Source organism: Cnephaeus nilssonii (assembly GCF_951640355.1).
Source record: "Cnephaeus nilssonii genome assembly, chromosome: 23".
NCBI classification, from domain to species: Eukaryota; Metazoa; Chordata; class Mammalia; order Chiroptera; family Vespertilionidae; genus Cnephaeus; species Cnephaeus nilssonii.
The window spans coordinates 18,599,076-18,619,475 of NC_137094.1; the positions used below are offsets into that span (position 1 = coordinate 18,599,076).

Below are 20,400 nucleotides of genomic sequence, written 5' to 3' on the forward strand. Positions count from 1 at the left end.
ACGCAGAAAACAGAAGCGCCCGGAGGGAGAGAGACCACAGAGCGGGCCCAGCCGCCGCCGAGCTCCGGGCCGTGCAAACAGCTCGCTTGTGCGCGCACCGTGGTCAAAGCTTCTCTTTCTTCTTTCTCTCTCTCTTCCTTCCTTCGTTCCTTCCTTCTCTTCTTTCTCTCTCTCTTTCTTCCTTTCTTTATTTATATATTTTTATTGATTTCAGAGAGGAAGGGAGAGGGAGAGAGAGAGAGAAACATCCATGATGAGAGAGAATCATGGATCGGCTGCCTCCTGCACGCCCCACACTGGGGATGGAGCCCGCCACCCGGGGCCTGTGCCCTGACCGGGAATCCAACCCTGACCTCCTGGTTCCTAGGTCCACGCTCAACCACGGAGCCACGCCGGGTGGGCTGAGCTGTTCTATTTCAACGTGTAGCTTTCCCCGTCCGGCCTGGGTCTCTTTCATGATCGTGAGGGCGAGCAAGGGTTTCCGTTCAGCGTTTCCATGGAGGGGACATGAGCAGAAGTCGGTAGGGCCTCCATCCGCCTTCCGACCTGCTCCCGGGGCCGTCGGATCCGGTCTGTGAGCTGGGACTCCCTATCGCCCCGCATTGATGGCCTGTTGGGTTCTTACCGTCTTGTATTCCGTTCAGACACACACACACACACACACACACACCAGGGACATCATTTCGGTCCCCGTCCTGGGCCGTTCTGAAAGGTGCGTGGGCGGTGCTATGAAGGACTGCCTGCAGGCCTGAGGGCCCAGCCCTCCCCTCACCTCACCCCTCTCCCCGCGGCCGCTTCCCCACCCGGAGTCCGCTCCCCCATCACTTCCTCCCGCCGCTGCTCTGACGGGGTGCAAGCTTTGTCTGGTGTGGCTGTTGCTTCCAGCACGGGCGTCCTCGGAGTGAACCGTCTTCCAGCACGTTCGATGGTTCCCTCCGTGAGGGTTTGGGTAAGAGCTCCGAAGGACAGGTTCATAGCATGTTGCTGTTACCCACCCCGCACCCCCTTCTTTTTTTCCTCCTACCCCAGGCGTCGGCAAACTCATTAGTCAGCAGAGCCGAATATCAACAGGACAACGACTGACATTTCTTTGGAGAGCCACATTTTTTAAACTTAAACTAAATAGGTAGGTACATTGTTATTAACTTGATTAGGGTCCTCCTAAGCTGGCCTTTGCTAAACACTCAAGGGGCCAAAGAGCCGCACGTGGCTCGCGAGCCGCAGTTTGCCGACCGCTGTCCTACACAATCAACATCTCCCTCTTTTATAGCCATTGTTCAGCCACCTGCTCTTCTTCAAAATAAACTTCCATGTGAGACTTCCTCTCCACCCCACGTCGATGGCTCCCACGGCCTGTCGATGGTGGTTGGCTCCCCGATAGCTCGTTCGCATTCCCCCCCGGGTTTCACTTTTGCCTGGTGGCGGGGTCTGGCTGAACAGCGTGGGGCCTCTCAGAGACAGACAGATGGGCATCGGAAACCAAACTCCTTTCTGCTGGGAGCTCGTTAGCCTGGCATAGATTTTCTCTTCCTTTCTTTCTTTCTTTCTTTCTTTCTTTCTTTCTTTCTTTCTTCCTTCTTTTTCTTTTCTTCTTTCTTTCTTTTCTTCTTTCTTTCTTTCTTTCTTTCTTTCTTTTCTTCTTTCTTTCTTTTCTTCTTTCTTTCTTTCTTTCTTTCTTTTCTTCTTTCTTTCTTTCTTTCTTTCTTTCTTTTCTTCTTTCTTTCTTTCTTTCTTTCTTTCTTTCTTTCTTTCTTTCCTTCTTTCTTCTTTCTTTCCTTCTTTCTTTCTTTCTTTCTCTTTCTTTCTTTCTTTCTTTCTTTCTTTCTTTCTTTTCTTCTTTCTTTCTTTCTTTCTTTCTTCTTTCTTTTCTTCTTTCTTTCTTTCTTTCTTTCTTTCCTTCTTTCTTCTTTCTTTCTCTTTCTTTCCTTCTTTCTTTCTTTCTTTTTCTTTCTTTCTTTCTTCTTTCTTTCTTTCTTTCTTTCTTTCTTTCTTTCTTTTCTTCTTTCTTTCTTTCTTTCTTTCTTTCTTTCTTTCTTTCTTTCCTTCTTTCTTCTTTCTTTCTCTTTCTTTCTTTCTTTCTTTCTTTCTTTCTTTCTTTCTTTCTTTCTTCTTCCTTCCTTCCTTCCTTCTTTCCTCCCTTCCCTTCCCTTCCCTTCCCTTCTCTCTCTCTCTCTCTCTCTCTCTCTCTCTCTCTCTCTCTCTCTTTCTTTCTGAGCCTTCATCCGTGGACGGAAGACAGTGGTGTCCACTTTGCAGGGTTCCTGCGATGACGCACGTCGTAGGCAGACTTACTTAGCACAGCGCCACCCACGTGGTCGCTGGTTACTACTGAGTAAATACTGTTCTTAGTACCAAAGACACGGGTACCTTAAAGCCACTCGCCACGGACGCAGGCATCCTCTGGTGATTCGTCGCAGTCCTTTGATTATGCCAGTGGTCGGCAAACCGCGGCTCGCGAGCCACAGGCGGCTCTTGGGCCCCTGGAGTGTGGCTCTTCCACAAAATACCACGGCCTGGGCGAGTCTATGTTGAAGAAGTGGCGTTAGAAGAAGTTGAAGCTTAAAAAATGTGGCTCTTCAAAGAAATGTGAATCGTTGTGCTGTTGATATTGGGCTCTGTTGACGAATGGGTTTGCCGACCCCTGGGTCATGCCCTTACTCTCTACCCTGGAGGATCCGGAGCTACGAAAATGCGCACGTTGAAGGGATGAATACGATAGAGGCGTTTCGCTGCTCGAGGCGTTGTTGACCCGTTGGCTTCCTTCTGCTCCTCAGCTGACTCAGTTTCCCCCCAGTTTCTCTTGCATCCCTCTCCGTCTCTGTCTTTCTCATCTGCAGCCTTGATCTGGCGTTCCTTGGATGCCCTTTGGTGCTTATAACAGCGAAGACTCCCCGCCCCCCCCCCCCAACAAGGGATGCTGATATTCTGGGGTGACCGGGGGTCTCGCAGATCCCGGCCTTCCTTCCCAAATTGCGCCAAGTCACAGGAAGGCATTCCGGCTCATGTGTTACCACGAGAGGAACCCCGTGTCCACAGATGCCGGCGTGCTACGTTCCTACGCGTGTCGAGGTGTCTGAAATGATCGCCTGTCAGATCCGCGGGACCCCAGGCATGGCGACAACACAGCCAACCTTTTTCCCATGAAAAGGAGCAGGACGATGGTCATCGGACAACCTGTCCTCGAACACTTCCGGGGCGTGTGGCTGCACCACGTACCCGCCCGCCTCTTTGAGTCTCGCGGTCACTCCCTACAAAGTAGGAAAATTCGTGGCCAGCGCATCGGCTCGCCGGATGTGTAGATGCAGAACCGCAGGGGGAGAGATTTGCATCTGCCGGGCGCATGATAACGTTGCTATAATGGTGCTATTATTATCATATTTCACTGATAAACCAGCGGGGGGGGGGGGGGGGAGGGGAGGGGAGGGGAGACTGGTTCTCTGGCTTTCTGAAGCCCAGATAAGAAGTGGCCACTTGCCCAGAGCGCGCACGGCATGAATACGGGTTCATTGGATGTGGCTCGTTGGGTCGGCTGTCTGCGGACCGTCGGTCAGGTTTACGGAGTAAGTAAAAGTGGATCCCTTTCCTTTGACTTATTTATTTTTATATATTTTATCGATTTTTTACAGAGAGGAAGGGAAAAGGGTAGAGATTTAGAAATACGGATGAGAGAGAAACTTCAATCAGCTGCCTCCTGCACACCTCCCACTGGGGATGTGCCCGCAACCAAGGTACATGCCCTTGACCGGAATCGAACCTGGGACCCTTTAGTCCGCAGGCCGACGCTCTATCCACTGAGCCAAACCGGTTCAAGCTCTTTATTTATTGGATTCTTATGGGCCTTATGAGCAAGGAAATCCATGCATATCTGTTTTGAGCTGGCCCTCGATTTTTGTCTTGATTTGCTTTTTGCATTTCTTTTTTAATCCTCCCCCGAGGATATGTTCCCATTGATTTTAGAGAGAGTGGAAGAGAGAGGGAAAGACAGAGAGAAACATCGATGTGAGAGAAACACATCGATGGGTTGCCTCCTGCATGCCCCTCGACCAGGGCCAGGGCCCAGGAGAAGCCTGCAACCGAGGTACGTAACCTTGACAGGAATTGAACCCAGGACCCTTCGGTTCGCAGGCCGACGCTCTATCCACTGAGCCACACCGGCTAGGGCCATTTCTGCATTTTTTAGGGGAGATGCTGAGAATCAGTATTTATTTCATCTGTGTCGCGTCACCCCTCTGACCTCGTGCTTTTCTTAGAACTGTCGAACCCGACAGGTTTAAATCCCCTTAGAAATGGCATTCCGTATCTCTCTTGGAGGGCGGGGGGTGGGTGGGAAGGTAGTATGGAAGAACCAAGGACATCTGTTCCCTGCATTTTCATGTGTAATTGAGTAGCCCTGGTCACTTCCACCTGAGATTCGCATTCTCAGCAGCATTGCCACTGGGGAAGAGGCCGCTGGTACAGGACTGGCGGATTTTTGGTGTTCTGGCGCCACCTACCGGAATATTGTAGGTATTCCTTGGTCTAAATGAAAACCCAGGCACATTTTTTTATTTTAAAAAAATAAATCCCCAGAAGAGTCAAGTCAAAGGATAATATATAAAAACACCAAGTACATTCCTGCACGCTGTGTTGTTAAATCTTTTGTTGTGATTATGAGAATGTCAGAGAGCGCTCAATACGGTTCGTACTTTTAGAGATACGGATGCCTTCTCTTTATGATAGCACGCCTATTCACACTCCTCGCTGGAGATCTGCAGTTACTTTTTATATTTAAAACAAACAACAACTAAATTAAAAAAAATAACACTGTGTAGTTTAGTAGATATGGTTTATCGAAGTCGAGTTATTGTTTCGTGTCCCGTTACCGGAGCCCCCGAATCTTACCTCCAGGGTGTTAGCTTCCCTTTGGAAGAGGCTCGCATTTAAAAATATATATATATTTTAGAGTTTTTCTGCAGCGTTGAGGGCCTCAATAATGTGCCTGTGTGTGTATGAAGTGACTCGGTATCATCCAGATGTGACTGATAAAGGTTTTGCAACTACGCGAACAAGCCATGTAAGTCCTACATGGTGATACAGGGTCTGTGTGTGTGTGTGTGTGTGTGTGTGTGATTTACTCTATGAAGAAAGTGAAATAAAAACTAGGGTAGGCTCCAGTGCTTTGATATAGCTCAGTGGAGGGATTTAGAGTCAGGGCCTGAGATACATGCGTGTGAAAGGAAATGCATAGTCCGTGGGAGAAGCCCTTAGGGAAAGTCGCCATAAACACAGAAGAAAAGAAAATGGGATTTATCTTTATACTAGAGGCCCGGTGCATGAAATTTGTGCATGGGTAGGGTCCCCAAGGCCTGGCCAGCGATCAGGGCCGATCAGGGCCTTCCAACTGCTGGCCAGGGCCTGCCTTCATTCTGCACCACCCTCTGGTGGTCAGCGCACGTCATAGCGAGCGATTGAACTCCCAGTCTTCCAGTCGAACTCCCAAGGGGACAGTTTGCATATTAGGCTTTTATATATAAAGATGTTGTTTTCCCCAGGGCCTAAGTTTTAATTGCCTTAGAGATGCGAGGACTGGGAGAAATGTTGACTATGGAGCCATGACAGCCGGAAATATAGACGTAACCAGAGATAGAACTGTAGGTACGGATGAAGATCTGTGGGTAAAGGTAGATAGAGATACGTGGATAACTAACTATCCTGTTCTCTCGCCCTCCTTTTCAAAATGTGGGTTAAAATAACGCCACAGCACATGTTTCCTCTTACCGACACATCGCGTGGTAACCAGTTGGCATTCACTTCACGTGTGGGAGGCACTGGGGGCGTGTGGGCACGCATGTACCTCGGTTGCAGGCTCCTCCCAGGCCCCAGCTCTGGACTCCAGGTGGGAACATGGCGGGTGTGTGTGTGTGTGTGGTCCGTTTCCTCTCATAGTCATGGTTCTCATGTTGAAAAAGAAACAGTGTCCTCCTGGCCCCGGCGTTCTTTTTCTCGTCTCCATCATAAATTCGTGGCGGATTTCCACTCCTTCTTACAAAAAAAACGCTCCCTGCATGGTGTGGTGGCGATCCGTCAGACCCACGGAGCACGGTGGTCTGTGGAGGTAGCGATGGAGCCCGGACGGGCCACGGGGCATATTCCCTTTCTTCTCTGCCGTCAAGCCTACCGTCCGTTTTCTCCTCCGCGTCCTGGAGCCTACGGCGTGCGTCCCGCCGGAGAAATCCAACCCCCTCGCCGTGGCCCGTTGTCTAAATTACTCTCGGGCATTGTTATTGTTGGTGTCGGTCTAAATTCCATACTGAAGGGAGCCGATCTGGGGCAGCCAATCGCTCCGTCCTGGTCCTATGACATCCCTAGAAGGTGGCAGACTATCTAGCACACAGTAGGTACTCAATAACTAATCATCACCCCCCCCCCCCCGCAATAAGTGGTGCATTGGGGAAAAACTCACCCAAGTCTTTTGCAGGCTTGCGATGAATCTCAATAGAACAGTTCTACTTTATCCTATTATTTTTCTTCTTTTACCTGAAAAAATCAAAAACGTACAGCGCAGTTTTGACACACTTGGACTTTGTAAAGAGAACGTGAAGAGAAGGGATGGCATTTCATTGGGGTAAAAGGTCCTGAACAATTGCCATCTTGTGATTGTTAACGGACAGAGATTTTATATATAGGAAATACATTATATATATACATGTCGATATAGAGACATATATGTAGACATCTAATACTTACATATGTACGTATGAAATCTGAGACTTTCTGAGAGATGTTTGTTTTCCTTTTTTGCAGGAAGCAACCCAGGTGCTCCTACGACTGGTAAGAATGCATCTCCCCCTTTTGCTTATTTTATTTTGTTGCCAAGTTTATATATTTAACGTCGATAGAATTTCTCCCGCCACTCCCCAACGAGATCTCTGTGGGAGGGCACACTTCCATGGGTAGAACGTCCTCTGCTCCTTAAGACGTCTGCTCAGAAGGTAGGACCTCGGAGAACCCCCTGAACACCTTACGATGCGTGTGCGTGATCGCGCGTAAAGTATAGCTTTCCTTAAACTCGGGGCAGGATTCCAATCCCTTCTGCAATTTTAACGCTCCAAGTAAATCGGGCTCGATCACAAAGCGTTACAGTTAAAAAACAGGGCAAGGCATTCCCTCTGAGGAAAAGGAGAGAGCATTTTACACAGAACGACACGTAAGACATAGATGCCGCCCAGAGAAACGTGTTGAGACTTTTCGGGGTATTTGGTGCTAAATCATTCCCAAACTCGACGGCCACACCTGAATGTTGCCTTAACAAGCATCCTGAGCCTGTGGCGAGTTCAACGCAAGTCACGTAGCGGCTGAAAATAAATGCGCACCTACTACGCGCCAGATGAGGGAGGACCCTCAGGTTGCATTTGGGGGAAATACGTGCGCACCTACTAAGCGCAAAATCAGAGAGGAGCCTCGGGTTGCATTTGGGGAAAAGGAGATCGCACCCCTTAAGTGTTAGCGTTATTGAAAATGCGCCATTGATTTCCTGATCGATCGTGCGGCTGACGGTAGGAATGAAGAAGGTGCGTCAAGGCCTAAGGCCGTTCTGACTTAGTAATTGGAACGTGCCGTTCTAACGGGGCTCAGGAGGCATGCTCTGAGAGTTGGGTTGTTAAAGGCATCCTTGTTGTAGCTAAATAAAAATTCATTTCTAACAACAAAAACAAAGAGCCAGGCAAACAGTGACCAAACACTCGTGCATCTGCAAAGAGGCATTTTCTTCTTCTTCTTTTTTAAAAAAATATATATTATTGATTTCAGACAGGAGGGGAGAGGGAGTGAGAGACCGAAACATCCATGTGAGAGAGAATCATGGATCGGCTGCCTCCTGCACACCCCCTCCTGGGCTTGAGCCCGCAACCCGGGCCTGTGCCCTGATCTGGAATCGAACCGTGACCTCCTGGTTCCTAGGTGGACGCTCGACCCCTGAGCCACGCCAGCTGGGCCATATTCTTCTATTTTTTTTTTTAAACAAAGATCTAGGATGAGAATGGTATCCTGTGTAACACGGCAGAGACGTTTCCTACATACACGGAGCCGTGAGCACACTGCTCTGCGCAGTATCATCGCTTCCTGCCGCGTAGACGCGGCTCCGTGTCCTGCACGAGAGGCAGTTCCTGCCGACCTCAGGCACCCACGGGAGGTGTGGGAGCGGGAGGCGTGGGGGCGGATGTGTAAACGCTACACGGCTCGTCCCTCTGTGGACCGAGTCGCCCCGCCCTGACCGCTGTCACGCGCCCCGAGGGATAAACCGGGCCCGTTCTCATCGGGACCCAACGTGCAAACTGGAATCGTCTCTCCCTGGACACCCACAGCGTGTCCCATGTGGGGGCACGGGGACAGTGGAGAACAGCCAGGGGCACGCGTGATTTCCGATCCTCAGTGACGTTCTTAGCGGTAGAACCAGGGCGTTGGCCCCCAGTTTGGGACGTGTGGGGGGCATGGAGGCCTGGGTAGCCTTCCGCTCTCCACCCTCCACCCTCCACCCCGGCCTGAACCCGCGTGGCCAGAAGCCGCCTTTACGGGATGTTCCTCGTCCCGCGGGGACAGTGCCATGGGCGTGCGGGATTGGGAGCGATTTGACAGTGACAGGCATGTCCCTGTCACTCAAATCTAGCAAAGGAGAGGGGTTCAGTGACCCAGGGAGGATGTGGGGACATTCCCTCGCAGCGGAAGACGTCATTGGAACCCCAACACCAACACGGTTAGTTTAACCTAAAACGGCCAACGAGCCACGGGTCGCGTCTCTGAGGATGAAGCTGAGCCAAACGTACTCGGAGCGGCCAGATGATGATGATCTCTGAACGCATCCTAACCTGGCCACTCCGTGTCTATCCTATAGAATAAGAGGCTAATATGCAAATTGTCCCCTCGACCAGGAGTTCGACCAGCAGGCAGGCCGGCCAACCGCCCATGTCCCCTCCCCGTGGCCAGGCTGGCCGGACCCCACCCATGCATGAATTCATGCACCGGGCCTCTAATACACACACACACACACACACACACACACACACACACACACCGAGTGGCCAGATGATGATGATCTCTGAACGCATAATAATCTGGCCACTCAGTGTGTGTATGTGTGTGTGTGTGTGTGTGTGTGTGTGTGTGTGTATATATATATATATATTAGAGGCCCGGTGCATGAATTCGTGCATGGGTGGGGTCCGGCCAGCCTGGCCAGGGGGAGGGAACCTGGGTGGTTGGCCAGCCTGCCTGCTGGTCGAACTCCTGGTTGAGGGGGGCAATTTGCATATGAGCCTTTTATTCTATAGGATAGACACTGAGTGGCCAGATGATTATGCGTTCAGAGATCATCACAATCTGGCCACTCAGTGTATATTTTAAAAAATCAGCATGAATGTCCAGTCTCTGTCTTTCTTTTTTTTTTTCCCCCCTCTTGGGACCCTGGTCCTCCTAATACCCCCACACGCCTCTGTCTCTCTCTCTCTTCTTTTCTTCACGGACCAGTCTCTCCTGGTGTCACAGAGGGGCTTGAGGCGTGGTGTCTCCTCCCTCTGAACCACATGGCTTGGGGAGTGTTGTATCTTTAGCCTCTGCCCTCTGGCTGGCATTCCCCGGAGTCACTCTACCCCGTCTCTACTCCTGCAGGCACCTGCTTGTCTATACGCCTGCGTGCAGATGTATGGGCGTTTCCAAACATACACACGCAACCTACACACATGCACCCCACCCACCCCACACGGAGGGCGTGTGCGTGGAAGCACGCCTGGCTATGTATTGTTCACACGGCCCGATGACTAGGAAGTTACGAGACTCCCCCGTGGAGAGGTCTCGGGGTGTGTGGCTCACCTATGTATTTTCTCCTCCTCCGTCTCCCGTGACATCACAGGATGGAACGCAACAGGAACGCCCACCGCTCCGCCCGCAACTTCCAACTCACCTGCCCGCACCACGCGACTCTCACCCGCAAGCACCTCCGAGCCGGAGACCAGCAGGCCCTCGGCGGCCACGCCAGCGCCCAGGGCTCCTCTCGTAGTGACACCCCCGAGCCCCCCGGAAAATGCCAGTCAGACGGACGTGGCAGGTTGGCACCCGTGTCCCCTGAGACGGGATGAGGGGAACTTGTCTTTTTTAAAATTTGATTTTAAAGAGAGAGGAAGGGAGAGGGAGAGGGAGAGAGAAACATCATTGATGAGACAGACTCATCGATCAGCTGCCTCCTGCACGCCCCACCCCGGGGATCGAGCCCACCACCCGGGCCTGTGCCCCTGACCAGAATCGAACCTGGGACCCTTGAGTCCGCAGGCCGACGCTCTATCCACTGAGCCAAACCGGTTAGGGCGACGTTGGCATTTAAAAAAAATATATATATATATATTTTAATTGATTTCAGAGGGGAAGGGAGAGGGAGGGAGAGAGAGAAACATCCATGATGAGAGAGAATCATGGATCGGCTGCCTCCTGCACGCCCCACACTGGGGATCGAGCCCACCACCTGGGCCTGTGCCCTGACCGGGAATCGAACCCTGACCTCCTGGTTCCTAGGTCAACGCTCAACCACGGAGCCACCCGGCCGGGCCATTTGCATCATTTTTAAAAAATTAACTAAAATAATTACATACGGGCAGACACGGCGGGGGGGGGGGGGGGGGGTGTATAGTAGATTGGGTCAGCTCAGAATCGGGTTGGCCATCGGAGCCAGGTGCGCTGTACCCCCTCCTGGTATGTACCTCCACCCCACCCCCCGGCATGGGGGACGTGATGGAACGCGGCCCCTCTCTCCCCGTAGGACCCACCTCCACGCAGCTGCCTCTCCTTCCCACCCTCGCAGACCCGCAGGCACCCAGCACGACCCCCTCACCCTCACGCACCCAGGCTCCGGGCGGCAATGGCACAGCAGGTTGGCGGGGTCACGCGTGGGGGGGGGCAGGTGCAGGGGCGTGAACGCCGCCCGCGTGGAAGGACGGGGTGCGGGGAAGCCACCGCCTGCTCGGGGGAGGGGACCTCGGACGCAGCCGGGGAGCCCTCTCCCTCGCTGGGTGTCGCTGGGGGTGGGGTTCTGACGAGATCCCGAGAAAGAGGACTTCCTGAGCCGCGCCCACGGGAGAAGGCGTGGTTTTTATTTGGGTGGAATGACGTGTCTGTTCAGGGATGTAAGGGTCTCCAGTCTCCACCAGCTTACAGTGGCCAATGACCTTGGTTCTCAGGTGTGACGGACAGTAAGCACCTTCCTTAGTCCCGCCCCCGTCTCCCCCCCCCCTGCCATGCCCCCACTTTACTGTCGGTCTCCCCTTTTTCGGATCCCTGGGGAGTCAGACAAAGGCATCTACTAGCTAGCCTTCCCTCTGCTCCTTCCCTGTTATTTTTTATTTTATTTTAAATGTATTTTTTATTGATGTCAGAGAGGAAGGGAGAGGGGGAGAGAGAGAGAAACATGGATGATGAGAGAGAATCATGGATCGGCTGCCTCCCGCACGCCCCACACTGGGGATGGAGCCCGCCACCCTGGGCATGGGCCCTGACCTCCTGGTTCATAGGTTGACGCTCACCCACTGAGCCACACCGGCCGGGCTAAAGTGCTTTTTAAAAGAAGGAGATGCTTAGGTGGGGCGTGGCCAAAGCAAGTTGTGGGGACCCCCGGGCCAGATTCTGGTGTGGAAGGCGAGGAAACCTTTCCCTCCTGGCTGGGGGGCGAGGGGGGGCCTCCTCCCAGGTCCCGGGGTCTCGGTTCCTCACTCTGTCCTGGTTTTGTTCCATGTGGTGCCGTAGTGGATTTTATTGTCAATTATTATTATTATTTCGTAATGGAGTGGAGTCGGGACGGGGACAGCAGAAGCCAGGAGGTGAGACGGCCAGAAGGGACCAGGAGAAAGACAATCCAGATCACTGTCAGAACTCACTTTCTCTTTGTTAAAAAAAAATTTCATTATTTTTTAATATATATATTTGTAATGATCTCAGAGAAGAAGGGAGAAGGAGAGGGAGAGAGAGAGAGAGAGAAACATCCATGATGAGAGAGAATCACGGATCGGCTGCCTCCTGCACGCCCCACACTGGGCACCGAACCGTGACCTCCTGGTTCCTAGGTTGACGCTCACCACTGAGCCACACCGGCCGGGTTCATTTAAAAATGTGGGCTCTGGTGACCGAGCACCCAGCTTCCGAGTTGCCCGCCCGGACGCCCATCCCTCCCCCGGCCTGGCGGGGCCCCCTCGCCCGACAGAAGGCGCCCGCCGTGGGCCCACAGGAGCGGTGGCGGGCTGGAGGCGCGGCTCGGCCTCCCTCCTCCCGGCCACGGGGCCCGGGGACAGCGCTGACGGCCGTTCTGCTTGCAGGTGCCCCTCCGGCGGCAGCAACGGCCCCCTCCGGCCCCTCTCCCGCAGGCACCCCCAGCCCCGCACTCAGCAGCCCCACTGCCTCACCCACACGCACCTCCGACGGCACCAGCAACTCCTCAGGTCGGACCGCGGCGCCCGGGGGGCGGGGGGGGGGGGGGGGGAGTGTCTGGGTTATGGATAATGAAACGGAAGCTTCACCTCTGTCACACCGGAGACCGCGGGCAGGTCCCCGCGTGACGCGTGTTTGCGTGTTGACACGGAACGTTAGGCCGAAGAAACTCCCGCCGGGCAGCGTTTTCCCCCGGGCGTGTTTTTCTGTTTTCTTCTTCTTATTGTTACAAACGTTCACGGCAGAGAAGGGAGGTAAGAGCCTTCCGGGGCGTGTAGGCCCCCAGAAACCAATCCAGCCTCTTCATCCTTCGTAGCTGACTTCCGCACACGGGATGGGCCCTTTCTGTGTCTCAGTGTTCCCATCTGTAAAATGGGTACAATGGTACTCTTGTGGGGTTTTTTGTGTGTGTGTTTTTTAATAGGACGGAGGGTGTAAAAAGCCTGGTAGGGAATGCAAAGCACAAGAGAGTGACTGGCATCATGATTAGGAATTATAGTTGAGGGAGAGGGAGTAGGTTGAGGATCACCCACCAGGGAAAAACCCCAGCAAGCAATGGGTACCTGGCCCTCAACTTATACCATGCTGAGTTCCGATTATGGGGACTGTTCGTTCTCTCTCTGTCTCTTTTAAAAAAATATGTATTTTTTTTTATTGATTTCAGAGAGGAAGGGAGAGGGAGAGGGAGATAGAAACATCCATGATGAGAGAGAATCCTGGATCGGCTGCCCCTGCACGCCCCCTACTGGGAATCGAGCCCACAACCCGGGCATGTGCCCTGACTGGGAATCGAACCCTGACCTCCTGGTTCCTAGGTCAACGCTCAACCCCTGAGCCAAGCCGGCCGGGCAGGACTGTTAGTTCTCTTAAAGGTCCACGTGTAGATACATCTTTGGCCCACGATCTTGTTTGGAAAATCAGCGAGCGTCAAGGGATAGGAGCCCCCCCCCCCGCCCCTCTCGCAAAGATGGGGTGTCCAGGAGACCCCTCCTTGCTCAAGAGTCTTCCCCCCTCGCCCTCCGACCTGGCAAACGCGTTAACGCTCACTCTTCTGTTCATTTCCTTTCAGGTTTGGTCCCCACGACCCACACATCAGCACCCACTCAGAGCCCTCCAACCACCACCACCACCACCACCACAGGTGACAGCCTCACCCCCAGTCACGCAGCCACGGCACCCGCACCCGCCTGGGACGCGCTCACGGGGCGGGGGGGGTGTGTGTCTTTCATTGAGGAGTTCAATGGAGGGTCGTCGACCCGGGGGCAGGAATGGCAGCAGATGGGACCAGGGAATGGTGTATAGAATTCAGAGGATGCAATAACCCATGTGTCCCTGTGGTAGCATCCCCCAGGAGTCGTGTTCCTGATGACAATGTAGGCAAGCAGAGGAAGGATTCTTTAAGAGTAGAGTTGGGTACTGGCGTGAGAAAAAGCAAGGTTGTCCATGAGCTGGGCGTTCCAGGTGATGAGGCGTGAGCTCCAGCCACACAGCCTGGGCCGTGGGCAGAGGCAGGACCTCCAGGGTACAACAGGCTGGGCATCGAGGGGCGGGAGCGGGGGGCCTGTCCGTAATCACCGGGGTCGAGCCTGCGAGGCCACCGCCTCCCACCGATTCTTCAGCTCAGAGACCCCACAAAGCCCATTCCCACTCAGGTCCGTCCAATCCTTCGTTCCCACGAGACGCGTCTCAGTGGGTTAAGAGAGCAATGGATGGCAAAGAGCTTACCGAGGCCAAGCTGGAGCATGAAGCCACTCTTGCCTAGTTTCCGACTTTTCCCCCAACAAATGTGTCCAGAGGTTATCTATAGACTAGAGACCCGATGCACGAAGATTTGTGTGGGAACGGGCCTTCCTTTTCCTGGCTGCCGGAACCACCTTTCTGCTCCGGCCCCGGAGCCGCCTCTTTCGGCTCCAGCCCTACCTTCCCACGCTGCCCAGAGGCCCTGAGAGGCTGGGGCGGTGCGGAACGCCTGTGTCGTTGCCATGGCGATGATGCAAGCGTCCCACCCTGCCCCCGGCCGCTCAGTGCCTGCGTATGCAAATTAACCCGCCATCTTTGTTGGGCTAATTTGCATACTCACTCCTGATTGGCTGGTGGGCGTCGTGAAGGTATGGTCAATTTGCATCTTTCTCTTTTATTAGTGTAGATATAAAAGGTTAATAGGCAAAGTGTCTCCTTGGGAGTTTGAACGGGAGACCGGGAGTTCAATCACTCACTATGACGTACACTGATCACCAGGGGTGGCGCGGAACGAAGGAAGGTCCCAGCCAGCAGCCGGAAGGAAGGCCCCGATCAGCCCTGATCGCCGGCCAGGCCGAGGGACCCTACCCATGCACGAATTTCATGCACCGGACCTCTAGTAATGATATAACTCTACTTGGAGCTAAATCAGGGGATGAGGCCCTCGAAGTATGTTTGGGCGGTGTGACACGTGTGCCTGAAAATGCTTTAATAGTCATGTGATCACCGTGGCGGTGATAATGGGGTGAATTCACGGAAACGCGTGAGGGAACCCGCTCATTCGCTGATCGCATCTGACGTTTTGAGCTCAATCACTGTCCTCCGTGCTTCGAATGTGGCAGGATCCGTGAACCCCAATTCGGTACATTCTGCGTGACCCCCATCCCTGCCCCCAAGTGGCTGTTGCCGAGAAATTCTAACATGAATGTTGTTTTTTTGTTTTTTTTTTTCTCTGTTACAGTTCCTTCTACAACTATGCATCCATGTGGTAAGTTTGCATTCCCCGGGGAGAGCTGTGTGGCTTCAGAAAAGCATGTTAATTATTTCCTTCTTTGGGGCAAGCGTGCAAGGACCCCAGATCTTAAGAGCCAGCGTCCGTCGGGGGGAAGGGTCAGGAGGCCTGGATGTCTTAATTTTTGGAGAAGCCTCCATACTATTTCCCATGGTGGCTGTATATACCCACCAGCAGTGAATGAGGGTATTGGAGCATTGGACACTTGAAACTATATAATTAAAAAAAAAAAAAAATATATATATATATATATATATATATATATATATATATATTGATTTCAGAGAGGAAGGGAGAGGGAGAGAGAGAGAGAGAAACATCCACGATGAGAGAGGGTCATGGATCGGCTGCCTCCTGCACACCCCACACTGGGAATCGAGCCCGCAACCTGGGCATGTGCCCTGATTGGGAATCAAACCGTGACCTCCTGGTTCCTAGGTCGACGCTCAGCCACCCAGCCACACCAGCCAGGCGAAACGACATAATGTTATTAGCCAATGCCACTCCAGTAAATTTGATATAAACAAATAACTAAAATGAAAATGCAGATGGAGTCTCCTTCCCCAGAAACATTCTCCTCCCCCCCTCCTCCCCCCACCCCACCTGAATAGATGTCTCTCTCTATTGATTCCCATATAACTCTGTGCCTAATCTTAGCTCCATTTGTCCATGTCTTCTTTGAGTCATGGCTGGCTCTGCCTCCTGGTTAGACTGTCGCTTGTTAAAAGCTGATCCTTCCTCTTCCCCGTGGTTGGGACAGCGCCTTACACACCATCGGGGCTTCGTCATGGTGGGCGCATTCACACATGAGTGGCTGCATTAATATCGGTGGCCAGGATGCTGTTACCAGCCCGTGGCATCGCTGTCAGTTCAGGCGAGAAGGCGAGGTGACCCTAAGAGTTGCTTTGGAGGGTTTATTCTCCATAATGGAACAAAAGTCGGGGAAGGACGAGGCCTGGGGTCCCCAAAGAATGAATGTTCATGCATAGCTGGAGACACAGAACATGGAGAAGGCCATGTTCGGAGGCAAAGGAAATTGTAAAACAAGAAAACAAAAAAATCATCAGACCCATCACCCATTGGGTCATCAGTTCAACCAGTCATTGTCAGCCCCCCACTCGTGGCAGGTTGTAGGGGAGGACCTGGATTTGGGGCGATGATCCCCACGGACTGGCCTTTGCCCTCATGGGGTGCACAGTCCAGAGAGCAGGACAGACGTTAACCTAATAACCCAACCCCACCCCACCCCCGCCACGTGGGAACTTACAAGCCGGGGTCCTTGGCAAAGCTGTGAAGGGAGAGTGAAAGAAAGCCAGGGGGTTGGAATGCTACGCTGCCCTAAAAAAGAAGGAATTCCTACCATTTGCAGCAACCTGGGTGGAACTGGAGAGCATCATGCTCAGTGAAATAAGCCAGTCCGTGAAAGAAAAATACCACATGACCTCACTCATTTGTGGATAATAAAGAACTTTATAAACTGATGAACAAAAAGATAGATACAGAGGCAGTAAAGCACCGAACAGACTGTCCAATTACAGGGGGAAGGTTGTGGGGAGGTGGGGGAGATAAGAGATCAACCGAAGGACTTGTATGCATGCATATAAGCATAACCAATGGACGCAAAACTCTGGGGGGTGAGGGCATGTATGGGAGTGGGGGGGGGCAATGGTAAGATATGTACACATGTCATACCTTCATAAAAAAATGGAGAAACAAAAAAAGAAAGAAAGCTATGGGGGAACTGGGGTGTTCCCTCTGACTCTATGTTCTGGGGCGCAGGGTCGGGGGGTGGGGGAGGGAGGGGATTTTGCCAGTGATTGGATAGTTGAGGAGTTTGCATTTCATGGAGGTGTATTTGCTCTGAAAAATAAAATAATCCTCCCTGTGTCACGTTCTTTCAGATGCCAAATTTGCAAACGTCGATGTGACCTACCACTATGAGAACAATAAAACATTTCATGCAGAAGTAGATGCTGATGGCGACCTGACATGCCCTTCACCTCTGCAGTGTGGCAACAGAAGGATCGGTGGCCTACAGGAATGCCAAACCATCAGCGTTCAAATATCTCACCAGTCATGTGCTAATTACAAAACTTTACTGTTACACGTACCACCAGGTAAATACCCACCGACCACGCCTCGTCTGTGGACCAGAGCAGTTCGTCTTCCTGTGCGGAGCCTTCCCGGGCGCCCGGGCGTCACCCCGGGACAGCACAGGGCGGGGGAGGGGGGGACTCCAGCCAGACTCGAGCGGGGGGGCGTCCTACTCCCCTAACCCCGTGAAAAGGTGGGGCCCATCCCCGCCTTCCACATCCACCCCCTGCCCCTCCCCGCCCTTCTTTTCCAGAGGGGTTCGGGCGGATTCGACCAGACTTACCCCGCCAAGCTGTGATCCACAAGAGTTCTTTTTGCTCCTCCGCTTCATTCGAGTCACTAAATACATACATGTGCATATTTATCCTTTTTTTTAAAAAAAAATTCAATCCTCACCGGAGGATATGCTTTTTATTTTTTATTGATTTGAGAAAGAGAGAGAGAGAGAGAGAGAGAGAGAGAGAGAGAGAGAGAGAGAGACATTGATTCAGTGGTCAGCAAACCGAGGTTCGTGAGCCACATGCGGCTCTTTGGCCCCTTGCGTGTGGCTCTTCCACAGAATACCACGGCCTGGGCAAGTCTATGTTGAAGAAGTGGCGTTAGAAGACGTTTAAGTTTAAAAAATGTGGCTCTCCAAAGAAATGTCCATCGTTGTGCTGTTGATATTTGGCTCTGTTGGCTAATGAGTTTGCCGACCACTGCATTGATCGGTTGCCTCCTGTATGGGCCCCGACTGGGATTCGAACTCACCACCTTTGGGTGGGCCGGACGATGCTCCAACCACCTGCGACGCCGGCCAGGGTGCTCCATGTTTATCGTTTTCAACCCAGCTGTGTCTGGAGCACAGTGAAGGAAATGCCAACGTCAAGGGTGGATGTTTGTGGCAAGAACAAATTTACTTTCACACAAGAAGGGAGCGTTAACAGTCACGTGAGGGTCCTGGGGCAGGCGGTGCTGGATTAGCTGATGGCGAGCGAGGGGCCTGAGGTCCCCCCGCTCCCCCGAAGCACATCTTTTTGTAAAAATTTTTATTGTTGGAAGTATTACCTATGTCCCTCCCTTCCCCCATCCACTGACCCCCCGCCAGCCCGCCCCAGCCTTCAGTACCCCACTGTCTGTGAACGTGGGTGACGCATCGATGCCTACAAGGTCTTTGGTTGATTCCCTCCCACCCACCCACCCTCCCTCCCTCCCGCCTTCCCTCTGAGATTCCGCTCCAACGAACCACATCTTTTCTTTTTTTTTTTTAATATATTTTTATTGATGTCAGAGAGGAAGGAAGAGGGAGAGAGAGAGAAACATCCATGATGAGTCAGAATCATGGATCGGCTGCCTCCTGCACGGCCCCTACTGGGGATGGAGCCCTCAACCCGGGCATGTGCCCTTGACCGGAATCGAACCTGGGACCCTTCAGTCCGCAGGCTGACGCTCTATCCACTGAGCCACACTGGCTAGGGCACGAACCACATCTTAACGAAACGGGCGTGCCCTAGGGGTTTATCACTTAGTAATTCAAGATGACCCGTCCGTGTATGGACATTTAAGGAGTTCAGTCCGATGTTTTTCTGGGGAAAAAAAAAAAAGTTTTGAAACATAGTTTCTCTACCTAGTACCGAGATACATTATTCATTAAAAACAGAAAACAGCAATTTTTTTAAAATAAAAAAGACACCCCCCCAAGAGGAAGCCTGCATACTCGGTGTGATCATCGTTCAACACAAAACTCAAAGGGTAAATGAAAACACACACACACACACACACACACACACGGAAGATATAAATACGAAAACAAAATGGGCTGGGCGTGTGTTTTAAAAAAAAAATGTGCGAAAAATGGAGTTTTATCTGGGCGGTTGCTTGCGTTCTGTTTTTCACCAGGAGCACAAATTCTAAATAAAAGGCTACCACGATGTGTGATGCTTAAAACAAGAACACGCGATAATCAAGAAACAAAACAAAACAAAACAAAAAAAAACCCGCGTGTAGACTTTTCCCCAAGCGACCTCCATGCCTGCCCAGTTCTATGCCATGCGTGTAATGTCCGTGACTGCCGCTGAGCATGGGAGACCCACGGCGGAATATTAATCGCCTCTTTCCCTCTTTTCTTGACAGGCCCTGAGAACTTCCGGTTAGTGGAGTGTGTACAGAAGGAAAAAGCCAACACGTCTATTTGTTTACGCTGGGAAGGAAATGCAGCGACGGGCTGTGATACAAAGGAAATTAAGTACAGGCATCGGTGTGGTAAGAATGCAGCATTGACCAGAGAACGCTTTTAAAAACAGGTTTCTGTTGATGTCAGAGAGGGAGGGAGAGGGAGAGACAGAAACATCCATGGTGAGAGAGAGCCATGGATCGGCTGCCTCCTGCACGCCCCACACTGGGGATGGAGCCCGAAACCCAGGCATGTGCCCTTGGCCAGGAATGGAACTATGATCCCTCCCCCGCCCCCCTCCCCACCCCCCGATTCCTGGGTAAGTGCTTAACCACAGAGCAACACTGGCTGAGCCATTAGAGAAATTTTGTGGTAGGAAGTGATTTCCTCCTTCCTTCTTTCTCTCTCTGTGTCTTTTTTCTCCTCCTCCCCCTCCTCCTCCTCTTCCTCCTGCTCCTCCTCCTTCTCCTCTTCCTCCTCCTCCTCCCCCTCTTCCTCCTCCCCCTCTTCCTCCTCCCCCTTCTCCTCCTCCGCCTTCTCCTCCTCTCCTTCCTCCTCCTCCTCCTCCTCCTCCTCCTCCACCTCCTCCTCCTCCTCTCCCTCCTCCTCCACCTCCTCCCCCTCCTCTCCCTCCTCCCCCCCTCCTCCCCCTCCTCCCACTCTTCCTTCTCCCCCTTCTCTTCCTCCCCCTCCCCCTCCTCCCTCTCCCCCACCTCCTCTCCCTCCTCCTCCTTTCCTTCCTCCTCCTCATCCTCCTCCTCCTTGTCCTCCCCATCCTCCTCCCCCACCTCCTCTCCCTCCTCCTCTCCCTCCTCCTCCTTCTCCTCTTCCTCCTTCCCCCTTCTCCTCCTCTCCTTCCTCCTCCTCCTCCCCCTCTTCCTCCTCCTCCTCCTCCCCCTCCTCCTCCTTCTCCTCTTCCTCCTCCTCCTCTCCCTCCTCCTCTTCCTCCAATTGGGTTCCT

General features: G+C 52.6%; 1 protein-coding gene across 1 annotated transcript in view; it reads left to right on the forward strand.

The window, feature by feature from the left end:
- PTPRC (protein tyrosine phosphatase receptor type C) overlaps positions 1 to 20,400 on the forward strand; it is a 68,138-nt gene that overhangs the window by 28,354 nt on the left and 19,384 nt on the right. The window contains exons 3-10 of the mRNA XM_079763748.1: positions 6,784 to 6,810; positions 9,884 to 10,078; positions 10,784 to 10,894; positions 12,153 to 12,452; positions 13,511 to 13,582; positions 15,143 to 15,169; positions 17,095 to 17,310; positions 19,400 to 19,555. Of these exons, the coding sequence (XP_079619874.1) occupies positions 6,784 to 6,810; positions 9,884 to 10,078; positions 10,784 to 10,894; positions 12,153 to 12,452; positions 13,511 to 13,582; positions 15,143 to 15,169; positions 17,095 to 17,310; positions 19,400 to 19,555 (1,104 nt within the window). The remainder of the gene's footprint in view (positions 1 to 6,783; positions 6,811 to 9,883; positions 10,079 to 10,783; positions 10,895 to 12,152; positions 12,453 to 13,510; positions 13,583 to 15,142; positions 15,170 to 17,094; positions 17,311 to 19,399; positions 19,556 to 20,400) is intronic.